At 38.3% G+C, this 23,753-nt stretch overlaps 1 protein-coding gene across 2 annotated transcripts in view; it reads right to left on the bottom strand.

The window, feature by feature from the left end:
- Window positions 1-11,084: 11,084 nt before the first annotated feature.
- narf (nuclear prelamin A recognition factor) overlaps window positions 11,085-23,753 on the bottom strand; it is a 17,108-nt gene continuing 4,439 nt past the window's right edge. For both annotated transcript variants that reach the window (XM_015396215.1, XM_015396223.1), the window contains exons 7-12: window positions 21,866-21,984; window positions 17,912-18,041; window positions 15,025-15,097; window positions 14,766-14,903; window positions 12,069-12,226; window positions 11,085-11,995 (exon numbers count right to left, since the gene is read on the bottom strand). In XM_015396215.1, the coding sequence (XP_015251701.1) occupies window positions 11,748-11,995; window positions 12,069-12,226; window positions 14,766-14,903; window positions 15,025-15,097; window positions 17,912-18,041; window positions 21,866-21,984 (866 nt within the window). In that variant the 3' untranslated portion in view covers window positions 11,085-11,747. The remainder of the gene's footprint in view (window positions 11,996-12,068; window positions 12,227-14,765; window positions 14,904-15,024; window positions 15,098-17,911; window positions 18,042-21,865; window positions 21,985-23,753) is intronic.

The raw sequence follows: 23,753 nt of genomic DNA, 5'->3' as shown, positions 1-23,753 counted from the left end.
CTCTTGCCTGTAGTCAGCTAGAGCACCAGCACCCTTTGGGACCTCACTTGGGATAAATGTGACAGAAAATGGATGGATGGCTAATATCAGACCAATCCCTACTCAGCAGAAGTTTTTGCCTGGAACTCACTGATTTGTGTGTCTCTTTATTATTGATGGATCATTAACTTAACTAAGAGAAGTTAAGCCTGCAGAGTTTAGTATGTGGGGTTTCTAATGCTCCAAACCAAAAATTTGATCTATAAAAGATGCTCTGTCTTTACAGGGCAGAGCAAAACTAAGCAAATACATTTTATACATTACAAGGGTAGATTTTATTCTTTCATGACCTGTTTTTGTTATTATCGTCATTATGTCGTCAGCATATTCTTGCAGTAACTTTGGTTGGCTGGTCTTTACTGGGAAGGTTTATTTCTCCATTAGTAGACAATGGATCTCAATTCCCAGACTGATAAATGTTTCTCTTCTATGCAGTATTTTCTGGGTGTAGGCCATACTTAAAATTTCCATAGAGGTTGGTGGTAATTGCATTGTCAACAAAGCTGTCTGTTGTTGTTTTTTTCTTTTAATAAATAAGATTGACATTTGATAACAAAGTTTTCAAGTTTTTATTTTTATTTCAGTACAAAAGCAGCCATTCCTAAAGGATGCTATATGTGGAGCAATTATATTTATGATTTTAAGGAAAATGTTGCTTCCTCTCTTATTTCTTTATGACGTATTTTTTGGCAGTTAAGGAAGCCCTTAACTGTTTAGCGGAGCTAGTTTTGCTTGTTTTATCTGTGAGCCAGCTGGTTCATTAACTAGGTGTGTTTTCCACAGAAATACAAGGCATTTTTTTTCTTTAAATCCAGCAGTAAGAGAGGTGGAGACCCATGCTGACCCTTTAACAGGTCTGAACATGACACAGTTGTTGAGGTGCTGAAAGCTGTTGGCTGAGTCAATACTTCACTGTTTCATAGAAAATCTTAATTTAATATTAACAACCGTTATGAACTATCACATGACTTTGTAAACTCATAATGTTGTTCCATAAATTTAATGCATTTATGTCATTTAGAAAAAAATGTACCCTTATTTTGGTTTGATCTACTGACCAAAGTAGGCATCATAACCATAGTCTAAAGATGGTATTCCAAAAAAGTAAAAAAAAACAAACAAAAAAAACAATCCACTGGACTTTGTTTCCAAGTTTGAAAATTTTTCACTTCCCATTAAGGAATCTTTTATTGGCAGAAGAGGAAGTGAAACGTCTTCAAACTTGGAGACAAAGTCCAGTGGATTGTTTTTAACTTTTTTGGACTGACTATGACCTGGATGATTAAGAATCTTCACCAGCATCTAAAGATAGTAAAATAGTAAAAGAGGAAATCAATGAAAAAACAAAGATAAAAGGCAATATATTAACCAAGAACTTTATCTCTGTTTCAAAGATTTTTTTTTTTTTCTGTTTCGGTCCACTCTTTTCATTCTTTTTTTTTTTTTTATTCAGGGCTGAAGGATAAAAATCTAGTTTTTGATACATTAAGATATCATGCAGGTCAATAATGATTTAAAATAATTTAACAAACCTAAAAATTGGTCATGTTGAAAAATAGAAAGGTGGAAACAGTTAACTGTGGCACCCAGACAGTTAGAGTTCAATGCCTTTGAAAGATCACTTGAAAATAATTTAGCTCTTTTTGCATCAAAGCTGCTTAAAACATTTCATCTTCCTCATGCCAAACCACACATCTCTGATTTTGTTCTGCTGGGGCTTGTTTTCCAGCCTTTTCCTGCATGCATCCTTGCTTTCTCTTATCTTGACCCTAAGTTGCTTTTGTATACTGCTCATTACTTTCCTCTCTCCCTTCCTGAAGGCTATTTTTTTCTTGTTAAGCAGTTCTTTCAGATTACTTGATCCAGGATTTATTACTTAGAAAGCATTTCACCGTTCAAGTAGGGATGGTGTTATCAACACGAAACTTTATGTAGTCAGTCACACACTCATTCATTGCATTGATGTCCTCTGCATGTGGCTGACACAGTGCATCCAAGTCTGTAGCCTCAACACAACCTTGCAGGGCTTTTTCAGCTTCTTGTGTCCATCTTCTTACAGTTCTTTTTTTTTAATGCAGGTTATCTCTTACAAAACAAGCACATTTTCTGTTTTCTCTGAGTAGAGAAAACAAGGATTATTATCTGGTCTTCACTTAGAGATGTTGGAGTCCTTTACTTTAGCACAAAACAAGTCCAAAGTTTTGTTTTCTCTGGTTAAGCAGTTAAAAAACTGTTGGGGTGCTGGCAGTGTAGCAGAGAGTGAGGTATAATTGAAATCACCAGTTATTACCACAAATGCATGTGGTTTTGTGTCTGTAGCTTTGCAAAAATAGAACTGATTACATCTCACGCAGTGTCAGCAACAGCAGAGGGTGGAATGTAAAAGGTTTCTGACAGAACACCGGTAAACTTTCTGAGCAAATAATATGACAAAACACCAATTGCCAGCATTTCAGTATGGTATATGGCCTGTACTTATGAGGTGCTTTTTCAAGTCAGGAGACTTGGCCTAAACGCTTTACACTACATTCACACACTGATGATGCTGCCCTGGGGCTACCTGACAGAAGCAACTGGCTCCACCCTCCAACCACCATCAGTAGACACTGCGGGAGAAGTGTCATGCCCAAGGACACAACGACACTGAAACCCAGAGCCGGGGTTTAAACTGTCAACCCTTCAATTTTAGGGCAAACTCCTACATCCAAAGCTACTGTCAACCCAAATATCTGGGCTGCAGTGAGAAATCTTCCCAGAAAAATGTCCTGGAGGACTCCATCTGTTGTTCACAAGCATAATATTCTTGTAACTAAATTAAATACTTTAATGTACATGTAATGTACTTTTATAGTTTTCCCCACATTTGCATTTGGTAAACATGAGTGGTGCTGAAACCTCAAGTTTATGCAGGATGTAGAGATGGGCAAGCCACTTTAACATTTAATCAATAATTTTAACTGTCTTGCTTTACCCTTATCTACGATGTAATTTTGATATTTTAGATAATGTAATGGAGTTGCAGATATCTACGATTTCAGTTGACAATCTGAGACTGAATTCAATATATGTAGAGAGAAAGGACCATGAAGATATCTTCAATTACTTAAAATTAAATATACATTGAGCTTAAATTATTACTAGTGAAAATTGAATAATAGACTTCTCAAACTGGAAATACAAATATCCAGAATTCATACTATATACATATTGTTATTATATCCATAATAACAAACCCCATATACATAAATGACAATAACAGTTGGAATTGTCTTCTTCTTTAATTAGACTTTTAATCTAATTACAGATATATTGCATAAGAGTTTTAATGAGGCTAAATGATGTTATGATATCAGGAATGAATCGTCACCTGTTTCTTTAAAAGAGCCATTCAATGTGACTTCCAAATGTATTAAAGTATCACACTGCTGGAGAATAAAGCTGTTCTGTCCTTGGCTCTTTTTAAATCCTCTTCCCAAAGAAAGGACTCCTCGCTATTTCAGAATCAGGGATTTTCATTCTTGTTTCCCCTGTTTTTCTGTAAACCTGCTGCTTGGTTTGTCCTGAGGAGATAAATATATCTCAGTCTGAATACCTCAAATTAATTTCTAACCCCAACTACTGTCTTCGCCTGTAATTGGTCTCTGTATCTTGAAAGAATTCTTAACTTTTACCCCTCTTGAAATGTTTCGTGTGTTATGGCTAACGCATCAGTTTGGACTGAACCAGTTGATATTCATTTGCACTGACGAGAGTCAGGATGCCTTCCTTGTCATTGATTCCTTTTGCCACCTCAGTTTTTGTGTGTGTTCAATAGCTCTTCTCTTTGATATTTCACATTATTACACATTACTTCATCTCAGAGATAATTTGTTTTGGTTTCTAAGTGTGGCTAACTTGGATCATCACCATCTGGTGAACATTTTGTGTGAACATCATCCTGAGGAATAGATTTATTCTGGAAAACACTGACATGTTCCGTGCTTATTATACCCAATTATAAGTTAACGAAACTTGTAGTGACTATCGACCACTTTTCAATTGCTTCTGGGTGCGGGGAATCTTGGTATTAACACGCTTACAGAATGATGTCCAGACCGCGAGATGAGTTATGGGCTTTCCCATTTATTGGCGGTCTTGTACAACAAGTTAGATGGACAGGTATGGACTGTATGACCTCCCGTTACCAAAACCCTTTCTGCCCTCTCACCTTTATAGCTTTCTCCTCCACACCGCCACCAGTGGCAAAGCAAAACACTGATCAGTGTGTCAACCTAAACAAAACATCAAAAATCAAATCATATCTAAACACCAGCAACTATAAATGGTTCCTACAGAGCTGTTATGTAACCATGTCTGGGTGATAAGGAACTCAAATCTTAAGCTTTTAGCTGTCCATACTTCCTACATTAAATGGAACTCAAGATTGTGAAAACGTTCTGTCCCTCATTTTAGGAAGTGAAACCCAAATATCTTTTAGTTTCGGTTAAGTATACATTAGTGGATTCATACTCTTTTTATGGCCTGCAGTCAGTTCAGTTTTATGAGATTTTCTTCATTGTTTCCTAAAGTCTGTGCACTAATTCCGTAGGTATTCGTTGGGTTTAGTCTGGTTTATTTCAATTGTTTATTCTAGTTTATTCCCTTTAGGTGTGATTTGTCTTTTTCTTATTATTTAGTTTTCTGATCATGTCCAGGTTCAGTTCCCTCCCTCAGTTGCCATGCCTTCCCTCTGCTGTAAAGCTCAGCTTATACACTCCACTTCCACCATCCAATAACCTAGATCTCTCTCACCTGTGTCTCCATGGCTTTTCATTCAATTTCCCCGTTTTTTTCAGTTGGCTGGTTCCTTTCATTTACTTTTTGTTTTTCATTGATCTTTATTGCTTCCATTCCAGTGACACCTGGCAGACTTCCTCGTGTGAGACCAGTTCTGTAAGTTTTTTTTTTTTTTTTTTTCAGTTTCATCAATTAAGTGTTTCCCGCTTTGCCTTTGAATCCTCTTTAACGGAAAAACAGTACAGTGATACAATAAACAACAACAACTCAGTGTCTCAGATAGGTCAATCTTGTGATGATAAAAATATTGGAAATGAATTGCGTCCTGTCAGTCTGAGTCTGTCAGCTTCAGTGATGGGGAAGAACGCTGACTTGACAGGTGTGGAGACAACAGTCAATGACACTGTCTGCATGAGTGTAAGCCGCAGAAAGGGTGTCGCTGTTATGAGCGACGTTCAGTGAGCGACAGTGTGGTAGGAAAAGGTTCACCAGCAGCAGGAACAACAGCATTTGATGCTTTTGATCCTTTCAACACAAAGTAAAAAGCACAAAGTTACTGTTGGATATTTGCAGCTGCAGAACAACACACTGACAACAATAAACATTCAAATAAGTGATGTTAGGTAGTCATTCTCCAAGGGTACTTCTAAGGGTCTCTCCTATTCGGTATCTACATTTTTTCCCCCAGCTTTTGTTGTCATTTTACTGTCACAAAGACAGAGCAACGAAATGAAATCTCTGCATTTAACCCATCCCTTTGGGGAGCAGTGGGTTGCCATTGTGCAGCACACGGGGAGCAGTGTGGGGTTTAGGGTCTTGTGCAGGGACCCAGAGTGGCACTCTGTGGGAGTTGGGCTTTAACTCAGAACCACAGGATTCCAAGCGCAATGCCCTAACCATTAGGCCACCACTCCCCTACATGCTCCGCCTAGCTCACCTCTTTATAAAAAACATGTTGTCATTACTTTGCAGATGGCACACAGCTAAGTAAATGCATAGAAGAAATCATGTGCAACAACTTCTTCAACGACTGCAAAGCAAAGCCCTGCTTCATGACCAGCCTGCACACTATGCTCTGAAACCAGAGTAGATAGAAGATTCTAATGTAAATAATGAGAGCTACATTTAAAGATAAGGAAAGCACAACAACAAAGGCTGCAGGATGGTTTATAAAAGGTACTGAGTGAGGCACGGAAAGGTGATTCTCACAGAGCAATCTGTGAAGTTTGCTTAAGGTTTTTTTTTTTCATAAAGAGGTGAGCAGGGGTGGGATGTAATGGTGTACAAGTACTTTGTTACTGTATTTTAGTACATTTTTCATGTACTTATACTTAACTTAGGTAGATTTAATCATGGATACTTTCTAATTTTACACCACTACAATTTACATAAAGTACTTATACTTTCAATTCTAATGCTTTTCTTTACACGTTACATGACACATTGTTTCTCATTTATTTGTTTAGCTTTGTTTGAGAGATTGAAAATAATCAAATGCTAGATGGGGATTGGTCCACTGAGTGAGGAGGTAACATTGGACCCGCCCTCCAAGAAGAGTGAGGTGACCTTCATTTACTGAGCCTCATTCCAGAGCTTCACATTCCCAAATGGATTCCAGCATGGAGAGTCCGCCAACAGAATTGTGCACCCTTGGTCTTATATGAAAGACTTGTCCTCTGTAACTGGCTCAAAAAATGACTCCTGGTGATTCCCGTGCCACCTTTGTCTCCGCTTTGAGCTTTTAAAAACTCTATAAAAAAAACATATTGAGGTAAGTTGCTAAGTTGCATGTGAAAGTCATAATTAAAAGCTTAGCCAGCTTTTACAAAAGTGCCAATAGTGAGAAGTAAACATGATTATCATGCATAACATCCAGGTTTTTCATGGGTGTTTGCTTCAAAGACATCGCTAATCCTCCTAATTATCAATCACTCTTGATATGTTTATGCAAGGCCGTCATACATGCCGGGATTTACCGGGGGTGAGTATGACATAGCGGAAACATTGTAAGCTTGTATGAGCGATGCAAACGACAAAGTTTAAACAGAGTGTGCATGAGGAGAAATGGGCTTGTGCGCGCTCGCACACACATTTAATAGGCGTTCCCTCTCGGGAGCGGGTACACGTTTGTGCATGTGCATTTTTTGTGGGCAGGACTTTTCAAGAATTCGCAAAAACCCTCCACTATACCTTTAAGCAGAACTCCATGCCCCTTTAGTGACTTCTTTGAAAAAAAAAACAAAAAAAAAACACTACGAATCTAGCCTTTTCTCCCTGTGTTACTGGAGAAACTGAGAGAGCTGTGCAGATGCAGCGTCCTGCAGAAACACCCGCCTGAACTTATGGAGAAAGGGACTCTTTCTAGTTTCCATCATTTAAAATAAATCAAACGTGCAAAATTTCAAAATATACCCACCTAGATGAGAAAACTTGACATAAATATCTTATATAATCCAGAGTATGCATTTAATTCACACATCATAATAATTTATGCAACTCCCTTTTTTTAAAAAACATGTCCTTTTTGGCAAGTAGCACTAAGAATTGGTAATGTGATGATAGATTACAGTCCTGTTTCGCTTCTTTGATTACTATTCAACGCAAAAAAGTCCAACTAAATAGACCTCGATTCATCTAGCTAAAAAAGAAATTTTGGTTTGGGTCAGATATTCTTAGCAAAGAAAAAAAGTAATAGATGAGTTAATTTGGAAGAATTTAAATGAGCAAAATCATCTGCCAGTGAATTGTACTTGACAATTCTTGTTTAAAAATATTCTCAAAATATATATATGAGTGCTTAATTTTGTTCTGTATAGTCTGTTCAATTTGTATCATTTCTGACTAAAATTCACCTGTTTGTTTCCAGAGAAAGCACAGCACTCATCTCCAACCATTGCTCCCACTGCAACTGCCACCAACATGTAGGGACCTGGATCCAGAGAAGGGGAACTCCATCCTGCAGGTCTGGTCAACTTTTACATTTTTTAATGATGCAAGACGTTCACAGAGTTCTATTCATGATCAAATTATTTTATTCTGCTGTGTTGAAATAGAGAAATATAAAAGCAGCACGATAATGAACCTTATAAAATGTCTGAGAGCCCTGAATTAGAAAGCTGTCTTTACAGCATTGTTAAACCATGGAATTTATGATTAAACTGGAGTTAAAAATTACAATTGAAAGTGAGTTTGATGTTGTAGCCATGTGCTAAATTCAGATTGAATAACATATGGTATATTTCTTTGTCGAAATAAACACATTCAAAAGTGTATCTTTCATATTTTTTGCAATTAATGATATTTCACTTTGCAGATCATCACTGATATTCCAAAATTCCAATTCCCAAGCATGAACTTTGACTGAAGCTAAAAGTGAAACAGGCATTATCCCCATCGTTGATCAATTCAATAACATTATTGATGTATTAAAGAAAATATACATATAGTACTTACACTTATTAATTGTTGTGAAACTTTGCAGTCCATTCAGAAAGTACTTCTAATACTTTAGATATTTTTAAAAGCAAGTACTTTTTTACTTTTACTAAAGTACAAATGCCAGTGTCATACTTTTACTAGAGTATTTATTTGTACTTGTACTTAAGTACCTTTTCTGAGTACTTTTTCCACCACTGGATGGGAGAGTCTGTTTTCTGTTCTTCTGCTCCAATAATGGCTAAAGTATTTTGTTCATTAAAAAAATCTTATTTATTGTTTATGTCCAAATCTGACCGGCCTGCTATATATGTGCTGTATGACTCTCAACCTCTTTTTTTCTTCAGCAATTGAGAGATTTCATTTCATATTTCCATCAAAGTGGATGCATCTCTCTTCCTCTCAGGCTCATGAAATTGCTGCGTAGTCCCACTAAAATAGACCTGGGTTCTTTCTCAGTCAGATTATGCAAATATGTTTTTTTTTCTTAATTTAATTGTAAATAATCTCACTTTATTCATTCCTGCTTAAATCAAATGTAATATACAGTAAAATACAGTTATTTAAGGAAAAATGGCTCATGCATAATTTAATTTTTGCATGTTTTCAGTACAGGGACCACAGTAGGGGCCGGGACCAGTTCTAAGGGGGCCCTACTCTCTGTTTAGAACTGCCCATGGTTTCTGTGAAGCCGTGTCATTATGACCCAGATTATAAGCTCAACCTCTGCACAGTACAATTGTCTTTGAGAACCAGCTAAAGTACAATACCTTTGAAAAAAATCTCATTAGTGGGATTTTTTTCAAAGGTATCGTACTTGGTTGAGCCATTGGTTGAGTTTATCCTCACGGTCATAATGACCTGGCTTCACAAAAACCATGGGCAGTTCAATACAGGGATTAGGGCCCCCTTAGAACTGGTCCTGGCCCGTTATGGCCCCCGTACTGAAAACATACTCTGCAAAAATTAAAATATACATATATGAGTCTTTTTTCCTTAAATAACTGTATTTACCTTTGATTTTAGCAGGAATGAACACAGTGAGATTATTTACGATAAAAAAAAAAGAAACTTATTTCAAGCGCATAATCTGACTGAGACAGAACCCAGATCTATTTTGGTGAGACTACCCAATAATTCAGCAGCAATTTCATTAGAATCTTATATGAAAGCGAAAATGTCAGGCTAAAGTAGGCAAACATAATAAAAAAGACTAGCTTCTTGCTCACTGCACTAATTTATTTCCCTTAATAGCAAATAATGAAATATGAGTGAGAAGAAAATACAGTGACTCATTCCTCTTCCATGAATCAGAGACACTCCTCTGGGACGCCAAGTTTTCTCAGGAAACGCATCAATGGGCTGTCTGTCTTTATAGCCATTCACTCCACTTGATTCAAAAATACAGGCTAACTTCCTATTCTAATTAAATGAGTCATATGATGAATACAGAATAAAGCATAATGCTGCCAGTCTGCAAAGAGCTGGATGAACTCATCACATTAGTTCAAAATATATTCAAATGGTTTTCTACAACATAATCATCATGTTTGAACCATATTATCATGTTATGACAGGATAATTTTCAAAGATTTATTTTCTGTTTTGACAGCAACAGGCTTCCATAAACCAGGGACTTTTCCATGTAATGATCTGATGAAAGGCCTTCAGGTGTATCATATTATTCCCCCACTGACAAATATAAAGAGCAGTGGAGGAATGAAGCACAAAAACCAGAGGTTGCAGGAATCTAGTTTCTGGTTCAATTTAGCTTTTCAGCCTGTATACCCAAAAGTAACAGGTGGCCCCCTAAAAATGCATATTCACTTCGCTCTTTAATCATTCAATATAGATAAATGTATGATTTTAAATGGTTTTTTAACTATTTAATTATTGTGCATTTCATAACTTCATAGTAAATAATGTATGTAAAAACCTACTGATTTCAATTGATTAAAATTCATTTGTAACTTTATTGAAGATTAATTGAATTAGACATATAATTTAATATCATACTTAATATTTAAATCATGTTTTGAATGAATTAATAACTGGCATTTACTTGTTTTTTGGCATATTATTATTTGATGGGACTTTTTTTTTACATTACGATAGCAGAAACCACATTGTTCACTGTTAAAGAGTCAGAAGTCGTCTGGGGTGCTGCTGCCCTCTTGTTTTTTTTTTTTTGTCTGAGTATTTCGATTATAATTTACTTAAATAAAATTTCTTGCATTTAACCATTTATGAGAAAAAATATACTGCAGAATTGTGGATTACGGTTGTAATTTGTGATGGAAAAAAGAAGGAATTGCAGGATTTAACCTCATTATAGCTTCAAATCACATCCCTGTTCTTATCTTTTTGCTGATGCTGTAACAGACTCACAATGCTGTTCATTTTCTAGACATTTAATAAACATTTAGAAAATGTCAGATTTGTCTGAATGGCATAAGCTGTCTAAAATCTTATCCGTTTATTTCACACATTTCAGTATTGCTTATTCAGTCACCAGATGACAAACCGGGAATACTAACAGGTTTTCTGACCTTCTGTCGGCCTACATGCTTTTTCTTTCACAATATTAAACCTCCACCCAATCTTTATTATTGTCCCCCTTCGCGGTACTCCACTGGCCTTATGTGGGTAATAAACCAAATAAATGGCTGTTTTTTTAATGTTTGCAAACACAAACTGTGTGTTAATAAATCTCTAGATGCTTCTTTGTTAGAAAGTATTTTTTCCACAAAGTTGTTAATTTTCAAACACTCTTTATGTTCCTAATCAGCACAGCAGCAATGATAGAAGTAATTCAACATTTCTTCAAAGAATTTCTTTATTTCTTTATATGTTACAGGTACGTTGGATCCTTGCGCATAAACACATATATAATTTAAAAAAAATGGATGGTGGAGCTGGAAGAAACCTGAATAAAAATATGAGTACCACTTAAAACAACTACTTTTCAACCCCTCTGTTTACTGGATCTGTAGAGATAAGATGCTGTTGCATAGCTAGCTTTGTTTCGGACACAGTTTGTGTCTGTCGTCATGACAACAACGAAGCAAACCGCTGCAACATAAAATAAAACAGCAGATTCCAAAGTAAAATGATAGATTGGCAATATATTCAAACTGCTCCCATTTCCACCTTGGGACCGCAAGTCACTGCATGGTCCTGCATACGGATAAAATAATCCAGCTTGCTCCAGATTATCTGGAAAATCATGGGTTTATCTGTTTATGATCCATGCTGGTACTGCTCCAGTGAGCAGGAATGGAAAGCTTGTACTGCTGTGGACCTCATATCTTCTTAGCTTAAGGTTTAACACATAACGGGCCACTGTCTCAAAGGAGACAGCGCCCCCCTATGGTTGAAAGGATGAATAACCTGCAGAGACATCATGAGGCCTATTATGCTGCACGGTCTGAAACTTGCTCTTAACCGGTTCAGGATTGTGAGCAGAGTTCTTCTGGACAGAACCAGAGGCGGTTTGATCACCACTGCATGTGTGGAGGCTGCGTGTGAGACTGACTCTGGCCTCTGAACTCTGTGTGAAGCAGCTTGTTGGCCTGCGGCGAGTCCTGGCCTTGTAGCCAGTCCTGATACAGAGTGTTTAAGATGGGGTTCAGTTCTGGTAGGCGGACTGGCAGGCTACTGTAGACCTCCTCCATCTGCTGAACCAGGGCTTTATCCACTCGACCAACAGCCTCACTCTCTGCCTGACCTCGGCCACTCAGGCATCCTGAAAGAGAAAAAAAAGCTCAGCTAGAATCTTTTTACCGATCCAAGCAGGAAGTAGAATCTCTGAGCTTTACCTCCAGGGCAGGACAGCACCTCTACCAGCTGGTAAGGCACACGGCCTTTTCTCATCCGGTGCACCAAGGTCTGGATGTTCCTGAAACCATAGATGGCGGCGAACTGCAGTAGTGTTTCCCCGTCCCGCTCCAACGTCACTTCCTGGAAATCCCGATTCCTGCAAAAACCAACAACATTTTCTTCAAGAGGACAGAAATGAACCGTTATCACTGACACAGCGGCGCCTTACAAAGATGCTCATCCCCCTTCAAATTTCACTATTAATCATAAAACATTCAATGTTTTCATTGGAATTTTGTGAAAGATAAACACAGAAACAGGTAGATAACTGTGATGTGGAAAGAGAAAGATTGAGAGAGTTTGGATTGTAGAATTTTGGGGCATCAGATGAACTTTCAGAAGATGCTCTCCTCAAAATCTGCTACATGTACCAGAAGGCCCTGATTGTAGCAGGTCTGTAGGCGGTAACGGTAGCATCCCAGCGTGTTTAGCATTAAATGATTTGTGTCTGCTGCTGACCTATAAACGGGGCGAGGCTTTAGGGAGGCGGTGATAAAGGTAAAATATCACAGACCATATCTGTGACTTTATGAAAGAGTAAAAATACTGATGTTACATTATGTTTTAGTTAGAAAACTTTGCAGTAAATTGCTGTAAATAAAAAAGGTTTAGAATAATTTTACTCATTTGATTTTTTTTCTTTAAAGCTGAAGGATCAATAAATAAAGTTAAAAATTGATCAAATAAACTTTTGTCTTAATTTTTTCCTCTTTCTATCCAACAACATCTATTTTCTGACACGCTTAATCCCAAGTGGGGTCACGAGGGGTGCTGGTGCCCATCTCCAGCTGTCTACGAACGAGAGGCGGGGTACACTCAGGAAAGGTCACCGGTCCATCGCAGGGCAACATAGAGACAAACAGCAACATTCATGCACACACTCACACCAAAGGAGAATTTAGAGAAGCCAATTAACCTAACAGTCATGTTTCTGGACTGTGGGAGGAAGCTGGAGTACCCAGAGAGAACCCACGCATGCTCAGGGAGAACATGGAAACTCCATGCAAAAAAGACCCCAGCCTGGGAATCAAACCCTGAACCTTCTGGCTGCAAGGCCCCTACTGCGCCAATGTGCAACCCAGCAGTTATAAGTCAGAAAATCGCCTAATTTATGAGAACTTTCCAAACATCTGAATAACACCGATTCTACGAACATTTTCCTCCTTTCATAAAAATGCTGTTTTGCTGCCATTTTTCCTACATTCCACTCACGAATAGGTTTCATTTGTCCTGCCATAATCATAAATCATTTTACACAAAACTCTGTTGGTTTTCACTAAGCATATTAGCCATTAGTGAAATATTTACCATAAAATACTTTCTGTGGAGAAAAAAGCTCTAACTGGTGGGTTAAAAACAAACCAGAGCCTCATTCTTCCGTCTTTTTATCAAATAGAGTTATTAAGTAAAGTGTATAAATAACAACAGTGTTTGTACTTTAATGGTATCCTTCTCTGCTTAGTTTCTATAAATTTTACATATTATTCAGGGAAATAAAAGCAAACAAAGGCTACATATGGAAGAGAGGAGATGCTGTTTAACTACCTTTTCTATTTGCACCAGTAAATATGCTGCATTTTCACAGTTTATTGAACAACCATTTTTTGTCTAGTCTTATAACTGACTGCAGCAATCTGATTTCCTAAAGGATTTATTCACATTTAGCTACTTTGGGAATAAATACTTTGATTTTCACCTTTTTTCCGTCTCATTACAAAGAGGGTTCCTACTGCTTTCTATCCACAGCTTTAAAGGTTGACTGCAGGTGAAAGTCCCTCAGCTTTCTGGCTGCCATAATACTGCTGATGCTTAGAGCAAACCTCCACCTCTTGTTTTGCTAGTTATTGTGTAATTAGCTCAAACTTACAAATGTTTTTGATCACTAAGTTCAGCCTGAATCGATCCACTTCTTTCTGTGGACAAAGATGCACCAGGCTTCTCCATGGCTGATCTGAAATGTGCCGCATCTCTGGTGACGACTCTGGACCGAACAGCCGCTACGGTCTTTAAAGGACGGACAGACTGCCAGTCCGTCTCATGCATGCTTGTGATTGTAAATCATCCATTTTTACCTGTCTTTGTTTTCTCCTCACTCATTGTTATGGTGCAGCAGGTAGTGATTATAAGGACTACAGTAAAAACGTATCCGAATGATTATAAATGTCAAATAATAAATTTTTTTTTTGCTTAATGCATTTTTTTTTTTTTTTTTACACACACATCTATCCATCTTTTTTCATGAGTTTTTAATTTGGGATTTTCTGAAAACATCCAGAGTGTTAGAAAATGTCATGTAATTTTTTTCTGTTCTTTTTTCCTCTTTTTCCATCCAGAGATGCTCTGGATGTTTTTTTTATAACATCTTGGTATAAGAGATTTGGGGAGCTAAGGTTAATAGCATATAAGGATACTTTTTTTGTCATAGTTTAGATTGTAAATCATAATTATATTATTTCAACCTGTGTAAATGTTGCATGAGCACTGTTGGGGGGGATGGGCAACCAGCCCTGTAGCCCCGTCAAAATACTGGAAACTGGAAAAGAAGTTCACCTTCCAGGAGTGGAGCTAAATATAAATGTGAAAAAATGTTGAAAAGTTCAGACCATATTGATACTTTAGCGCAGCAGGACTCTGACCTGAGGGTTTTGTATGTGATTTCCTGCACATCCAGACCAAAAAGCTCTTTAGCCGTGTGTTTGAAAACATGTTCCAGGAATCCTTCAGAGCCTCTGCCATCGTGCCTCATCAGCGCCTCCTCCCCACCTTCTCCCAGCCTGCAAACACATCAGACAGTTAAAGAAATAGATTGACTGAAACCGACCGAGAAGGTTCCTGGTATCTGTTTAGCTGATCACATCTTTTATTATTCAGCTGAATCAATTGAACTGAACTCACACTTGGTCCAGTGGAACAGAGTCCAGCTCCTCCACTGATACTTTCCTCTTCTCCATCAGGTGATAGATCTCCTCTGAAACACCAAATAGAAAATTCTTAAAAAAAAAAACTAACTACACAGCTCTGAGCATTCAGATATTCTATGAAAAATAACTATGATCTACTCCGATCTCTCTGAATGGATGCCATGATGGATCAACTAGGTCGTTATTATGGTTTTGGAAAAGGAGAAAAAAAAAAAAAAAAGAGTAAAGATAAAACATAAAAATGATTTTTTATTTAGTTTTAACTTCCGATTTTCAATTCTATTTTAGTTTTAATTCCTTAGCATTTGTTAGCAGTTAGAATTTTAGTCTTTTATGTAAAACAACTTAAGTACCGGGGGGAAAATAGACAAACAAAAAATAATAGAAAGAAAATCCCAGACAGACTGCACTGCAGCTTCATAAATGGCCTGACTCCTGTACTGCCATCTGGTGGCGTAATGCGGTACAGTAGGGGGAAAAAGTGAAGCAGGACAATAGACCTAATAATAATAATAATAACAATAATTATAGGACTTTATTGATGTCAAATTGGAGAAATTTACCTTTGTATTTAACCCCTCCCCTTGGGAAGCAGTGGGCTGCCATTGTGTGGCACCCAGGGAGCAGTGTGGGGTTGAGGGTCTTGCTCAGGGACCCAGAGTGGCGGACTGACCTCATATTAATGCATTGTGATGAAGACCCAAACAATAATAAAGCCCACTCTCTATTAAAATTCAGTTAATTTTAGTTACTTTTGTAAACTCTCGTAACACTTTCAGTATGTTTTTTCCAAGTTTTCCAAAACTAGAACTAAAGTTTGAAACTAAACTTTCCAACCTTAGTTCTAGTTTTAGTCAACAATAACATTGGTTAAAATAATCCTCATCTTTTGTGTAAACATTCTTCCAAACAAAAACGTGTTTTTTTTCTTGTACGATGTCCATGCTGTGCTCCAAAGAGACCAGCAAAGCTCTTAATAGAGCAAAAAAACACTTTCTGTTAGATTTGTACATTACTAAAGAAATCATTTAACATGCTTAAGAAAAATACTTTTAATAAGATGCATTATGAGTTAACAGACATAGACGATTGTTTAATCGAATTAATACAGAAATAAGCAGCAACTGAGGACGACGGCAACAGGGAAGTAAGCGATACGTCTACTACCCGTGTGACGAATCCTTGCTTAGCGAGGTTATTTTCAGTGACGAGGCACGCAAAGTTAGCAAAGCTGTTTTTTCAGTGACGAGGCGGATTCGTCACAACCCGTCACTGCAAACACAGACAAACCTCGTAAAAGAAGAAAAACGGATTAAGATAAAATGGACCAGAAGTGTAACATTAAAAGAAGAGAAAAGTATAACAAAGAGAGTTGGGGGCGGGGCTTATAGCTAATCCTGCGCAGAATAGGGGCCGGAAATTGACTGCAATAACTTATAATCCAAATTTATTCAAACGCAATTTTCAAAACTCAGAGGCATTTCATTTTGGTCACAATACATTTAACAAGAGGGTGACACAAAATTTCTCATTCCAGCCGTTTAGGTGGCAGAAATACGCTGAAAGTGCTTTAGTCCCACAGAGAAGAGAAAGCTGATTTGCAGATAGCATGCAGACTCATTAATGCATGAAGAAATAAGCACTTTTTCACACGAAGGTTACAGAAAGTCATCAAACAATGGACGCTGGACAAGAAAGCGCTTAAGGTTGTAAAAAAAAAATTAAACCCTAAAGACAAAAAAAAAAATAAGTAAAGAGTTTTGTTCATCCAGTGGAGAATCAGGTAAAGTTTCTTTAACTGGCTTAGAATAAACTACATCTGATGATCAACAAGCCATATCAAAGCAGGAGGAAAGGTGCGGCATTAGCCTCAAATCAGCTAACTGATTTTTATGAATTAACCATCAGCAGTAGTGTTCGGTTAACTTAAGATAACAGCTGTATGAGTTCAGTCAGGTTTCCCCTCAGGATTGGGTCACATGAAGGGAGGAAAACGTACAATAACATTGGAAGTGTTTAATTTCTCACATTATTGTCTGTTTTGGGTTTAAAGCCCACATAGCTCCCAGATAACAGCTTGTTCATCAGGCTACTTGAAAAATAAAACAGAAGCTGGTTATTGTGGAATTAGAAAACAAAACACTAGAAATATAAATATATTTTTTGAGTTTTTGCGGCACTAGTGGCTTGTATTTTTTATTTTTTGGACAGTAGGCTGACAGGAAAGGAGGTATGAGAGGGGGAGAGACATGCGGCAAAGGACCACGGGTCAGATTCAAACCCGGGTCGCCTGCTCTGAGGACTACGGCCTCTGTACATGGGTTGCCAACCACTGCGCCACCAAAGCACGCCCCCTAGAAATATCTTTTGCGTTAAACTACACTTCAGGGTTTCCAGACTATCCCAGATGTTCTCTTTTCTAGCTCCTCCAAACATGTCTGACTGTGCAGATTTGTTCAGCAGCACTTGGAGATGCTCCAAAACCAGAATCAATTGACTGATGTCAGTCCAAAAAAAGAAAATGAAAAACAATCCACTGGACTTTGTTTCCAAGTTGCACTGTACTGCAAACTGCAGTGAAGACTGATGTCAGATGTCAGCTTTAGTACAATTAGCCGGACAGCAATGGTTAAAACATTCATGTTTAGATGTTATAATGATTTGGCCGTTTGTAGCGCCTGAGTGTGGGTGTAATGTTTGGGTTTTCTACATGGCTTTAAAAAAAATTTTGAGTAGAAAAGAAGTAAAACAGGTTTCAAAAGGAAGTGGTTTGATTAAAAAGCAATCTAACCAGAATATTTTAAGTACTCCTACAGAGATCAAAGGGCCTTCACACCATGTGGAGATTTAAACCTTCTTACTTGAGGTGAGGACACAGTCGACGTCTCTGGTCTCCATTAGACTGTTGTAAAACTCCTCCCTGACGGCCTCCAGCTTCTTATCAAAGCAGGGAGCCACCACCATGTGATAAACCTTGTCTGGACTCAACTTCTGTGGGAACAAAAGGAGAAAAAAAAGAACATTAGTGGAGGGACAAAAAGAACTGATCTGGACAGGACACACAGTTCATGTTTGTTACAAATAGTGACAAATCCTCTAAAACACTTCAGGGTTGGTGGAGGTGGTTTGGTGCTAAAGCAAAATTATTATTTTTTTATCTCATCTGCTGTAGGCATATCTTTCTTTTTTTCCCTCCCTGCTTATTAAATGCACCTCTTTGATTTTCCACCTTTTCTCCATACTGAGAGGCATGTGTTCACCTACAGTCAGGGTGAGTCTGAGTGGTTTGAGTCCAGGATTGAGACAGACAAGTTTCTAACAGTTATGTACAAATACAGGGTTTATACAGGAATTGGTAACTCTTAATTAATGCTTTTTAATGCTCTTAGAAATAATTTTAATGAGATCAACAAGTACTCATGACTCTCATATATACACGGCAAAATCTTTCGTCATCTTTACCCTCGACAGGCTGCAGCCATGTACCGAATTCCTCGTTTTCCAGCCAGTTTTGTGGAAATTTACAATTTCCCATTCTCTAGCTTTTTCTCCGCCTTGAGCTTCTTTCCCGAACAAACAGCTTTACGATCAACTGGAAGCAGTTTCACGCAAATATATCGCAATATATCTGACGAAATTGGTTTTATAAACTTTTTTTTAATAAAGAATTTTAAATGCCACGATAATCACATTTAATGAGTTTTAATGCCAATTAAGGCCTTAATTTAAAAAACAATAATTTAATGACTTTTAATTACTTTTAATGACCTGCAGAAACCCTGAAACAAAGAAGTGAATGTGTTAATAAAAACAGGATATGTGGCCATTATGCTCATTTAACTTCAGCAAATCAGACTAATTAAATGGACTGTGGAAGAAGATGGAACCTTAGAGATTTTAAATGTTGCCTATGTGTAAATCAACCTCATAGTTTGAGCTCAAAAAGCAGAACCTCACCGACCTAAAACCTGTTTCAATTGACTAGATGAAGAACAGGTGTTATAGTTAAACTCAACTCTGTTTGTTTTTGGGTAAATTAACACTTCAGATTGTTGCTACTTCCCTCAATAACAACAACTTTATAATTTACTGCTAAATTCTCGACTCAAAATGACCAGAAGGCTCAAAGTTTATTAGCTAAAAAATAAGATCAATACAGGAAAAATAAGATTAATTTGTGTAAAATGCTTCTACAACTGAAAGGCTTTAAGCATGAAACCTACAGAGCAAGATGGACAATCCGATACTGCAGGAACCCTGCAAGTCCCAACTAGTTTGGACAAATTCATTTTGGTTGATTAAAAAACTAATTTCAGAGAAGATCAATAAAGACCAATAATATCAATAAAGTTCAGGAAAAAAAAGACTTTAGATGGAAGCTCAGCACATTAGTAGCATATGACTGAGGTTGATGGAGGTCATGTTCTGGGTTGACAGGAGGTCAGAGGCAGTACAGTGTGAATGGTCTTTGAACTGTGACGTCTACTCTGCCGCATGCAAAGGATTCTCAACAACACTGAGCTTCGTTCTCCACCAAACCTCAACATTTAGAGTAAACTGGACCACAGCCAGGAGCCCCAACCTATTTAAACACAGGTGGACTGGGCTCAAACATCAACTCCAGCCTGGTGTCAGACTACCAGATGTTAAGGGGAGTTCCAACAGCTGTGGACACAAACAAAAGCTGCAGAGCTGCAGTCCAACACCCAGCTGATATTTAAATATCAGAGTCCCCCCCCATGGTAACTCTGTTTTACTTTAGATCCGCTGCTCTGATCTAATCAACCTTCAGCTTTATTTGGTTTTCTTCACTCTGCTGGGTCAGCTTTACGGTACCTGGACATATTTTTAGCATAAATTTGGCTTTATTGATGTAGAGAACATAAAAACTTTAATTTTAAGGCTTATTTTATTATTTTATGCTCCCTTTAATCTAAATACTTTATCCCATTAATGCTCAAATATAATCTTCTGAAAATACAACCACTCCAGTTTGATTTCTATTCTTTTATCATTTCAATTGTAAGCGACGGGGATAAAGTCTTTGTTTCTCAACATTGAGCCTTTGATTGTAGAGAACGCCTCCGCTTTATGAACACTTTTAATTAATCTGCCGCCGTTTCACGTTTCTCCTCTCCCTGTGAGTCGGCGTCGCATGTTGAACATCTGTCCACTTTATCCCCTCAGCCAATCGCAGTTATCAATGTTTAAAAATAACTCCATCACTGAAAAATAAATAACTGTCCCACTAAGCCCGTTACTCCCAAAGCTTCCCACGACGTATCAGGTGAGGTCCTATCATAGCAGCTGAGGAGTATGCTACCACTGTGTGACTAAAGCTGAACAAAGTAGCTATAAAAAGGCTTCCTGTTAAAAAAGATACAAGTAAAGAAGGATCAGGTGCAGTGCTGCTACATTTGCTCTTTTAATGAGGGAAGTGAAAATTCAACACTTTTCTTCTCTGAGAAGATCGATGTCAGCTTTTACATTAAGTATAATGAGTAGGACTGATCAGAACAACAACATTTCCAGGTTAGTTTAGATGAAAACATTAGACTGGAGAACTAAATACACATTAGACATGCTGTCAGTCTATGTATTTAACCAGTTTATGATCAGTATCATTTGCCGACAGGAGATGAAAAATAATTAGGTCATGTCAGTCAGTAAGGCTATAAAGCAATAGTTTGTGTTCATGTCCGATGAACGTAGCAGCTGGAGGCTGGGAAATGTCGCCCGCTGACATTCCATGAATTTTTTAAAGGTTTTGTTAAGCTGAAACAAAGGAGGTGATTGATCAGCAGCTGTGCTCTGTCACGTTGGTTAGCAACTCTAACCAAGTGAAAAAAACTCTAAGCAAGTGCTTTGGAGCACAGGAACAAGAGAGCAAACATCTGAAAGGAAGGTTAAATAGTATTCTTTTTTTTTTTTCTCATCAGTGTGTGTTAGACATGGATTAACACAATTTAAAGTGGTACATCGACTTCATTTCACCAGGGACAAACTGGCGAGAATTTTTCAGGGAGCCGATCCGACTTGCCCTAGATGTAAACAGGTGCCAGCCAACACATCCCATATGTTTTGGTCTTGCCCCAGCCTCAAAGAATGCTGGATTGAAATCTTTAAAACTTTTTCATCTGTCTACAGGAAAGACATTGAACCGGTCCCTCTGGTAGCCATTTTTGGTGTGGCACCGGGGGGGATAGAATTAACGACAGCTCAAAGGAAGGCAATGGCATTTTCTTGGCTGTTAGCCAGGAGATTGATCCTATTTAATTGGGTAAAGGCAGTTCCACCAACTCATAAACGATGGATAGAGGGGGTAATGGCACACCTAAAGCTAGAACATCTTCGATTTACGTCACAGGGCAACCTTTTATTTCTTATTTTGAATCCGAAGTTCCATCTGCTTCAGCATAATCAGCAGTTTTATTTTTGTTTGTTTTTTCCTGTTTGGTGGAATTATTATCATTATGACTGTTATTCATACTTATGTTTTTGGTTTTCAACCCACGGATGTCTGGAACATGGGTTGTATGTGCGGGTGTAGTAATTGTCTTATTGATAGTTGCTTTTTTTGTTTGTTTTTTTGTGATGTCGGTGTGATGTAATTATAGAGTCTTTTTGTTTTGTTTTGTATGCCCTGGACGGGATGTCTGTTGGTTTAATATGAAAAACTAGTAAAAACAATTTGATTATTATTTTTTTTCCCTCTAAAAAGTAAGAAAAAATCTGCCTTGTTTACAGAAGGCGCAAACACAACAAAAAACGTCCAGTCATTATGACCTAATCTAAGCTCTTAAATGTGAACTCACCTGCTGCTTGGAGAAATAATCCTTGACCAGGCAGCCCATGATCTGCTGGGGGGATCTGGCCGTGCAGATATGAGGAGTGACCAGGCTGCCCAGGACCCGTTCAGCGTAGCGGATCCAGCCTGCAAACAAACCCCAGCAGCTGAAACGACCTGCAGTCTGATATTTGAACCGAGACAACACGACTTTTATTACAGCTCATAAAATAATCCCACCAAGAAATCCCAGACTGATAAAGGTTTAGCAGCAGAAGGTCTAACTATTTAGTTAAATAAGGGAAGAATTCTACGGATTCCACATCTCTGAGATCTTTTTACAGCGTTTTTGTGAAAACATAAAAGTAACCCAGTAAGTCTTTCGGAATATAAAACAATTATCGGTGGGATGTTTTTATGATGCTTTGTTTCCTTTAAAGTGAAAACCCAAAAAAACCAGAACCCAACAGATGTTAGATCTGAAGGGAACTAGTTGGGTTGACAGCTTTGAATCCTGATAAAACCATGAAGCAGAAAGTCTGAAAGATTTGTAACCATCTAATTACATTTCTGCACAGTTTTTTAAGTAATTCATCACATGTTTGTTAGAAAGAAAGAGGACATTGTTAAACTTCTTAATGGGGATTTTTCATGTGTTAAAATTCCAGACGGTCTGAGGTAGGCCTGGGTGATTAAACAGATTTTTACCGTCATTCACTACGATAATTTGCGACAATTTTCCCATTTCGGTAAAATAAATAAATGTAATTCTGCTGTTGTCCTGTGTGCGCTGGTGACTGGTATTTCCTTCCCCTTTAAGACACTGCAGCGTGTCTGATCACGTGACTCCAGTGATCCAGTAGGAAGCGTAATCAAAGAGAATGGCGGATGAGCCCAGTAAAGAAGCGTCTAACTCAGCTGTAAATCAAATTGCATAAGTTAATCCTGTGGAGCCGAGCGGGAGCAGAGATGAAGCTGATCACGCAGAGAAGAAGTTGTCATGCTACGTTCACACCGGACGCCGCAGAGTTTACATGCAAAGTCAATGGTTGACGTGCATCAAGGCGCAGCAAAAAGTCCTGCAGCGCGTCTGAGCAGCTGAAGCAGCGCGTCGGGAGCGTTTAAGCATCTGACGCGCGTTACGCGCCGCAAACGCGCTGCCGCTCGAGATGGAAAAATTTAACTTTTGCTGCTCGACGTGCCGCGTCAACCAATCAGAGAAGCTGATCTGGGAGCTGGCAGAGAGAGAGACACAGCGCTGATGATACAGAACGCTGTGATCACTCCTCTGAAACAGTTTATTAACGCTTAAATTCACTTAAAATGCTGAAACCTGCCAACAGAATATGCTCGCTTTTATTATCCTGGTGCATGCAGTTTGGATTATTTAGATGAAAACCACCAACCAGCTGCCACGGTGAACCGCGAGGAGACGACCCGGTCAGAGGCTACTGTTGAATGGGATTCCTACTGACAGTGCACCTCTGGTATGTGGGGCTCTGAGCGGCTCCGACAGAAATGATATTGGAAGGCAGGATAGTAATCTGGATTAACTAACTGCACTGATGAAGTTTTCAGGTGGATTTTCTCACTTAAAAATCTATTAAAACTACTTTATTCCCACTGATCACAGCAAATATAGCTGCAAGGCAAAGAAAGGATAGGGTAGCTCCGCCCAACTCGCGTCAGACACACTTTTGCAACGAGCAGCCAGAGCAGCAAAGCTGCTTCAGCCGCGCGTCAGAACTAAACTGGTACAAGCAGCAAAAATGAAGCAGCAGATGCGATTTTGCTGCTCCTGCTGCGTCCGGTGTGAACGCAGCATCAGAGTTGTGCACGCGGCAGACCGCTTTTGTAACCCTCTAATTACATTTCTGCAATGCACGATCAGTTGGGTGGCATCAAAATTATATGAT

Source organism: Cyprinodon variegatus, unplaced genomic scaffold (genome assembly GCF_000732505.1).
Source record: "Cyprinodon variegatus isolate N-32 unplaced genomic scaffold, C_variegatus-1.0 Scaffold26, whole genome shotgun sequence".
In the NCBI taxonomy this organism is placed as follows: Eukaryota; Metazoa; Chordata; class Actinopteri; order Cyprinodontiformes; family Cyprinodontidae; genus Cyprinodon; species Cyprinodon variegatus.
Note: the sequence above shows the minus strand (reverse complement) of the source record. Positions and strands in the feature narration are given on the sequence as shown.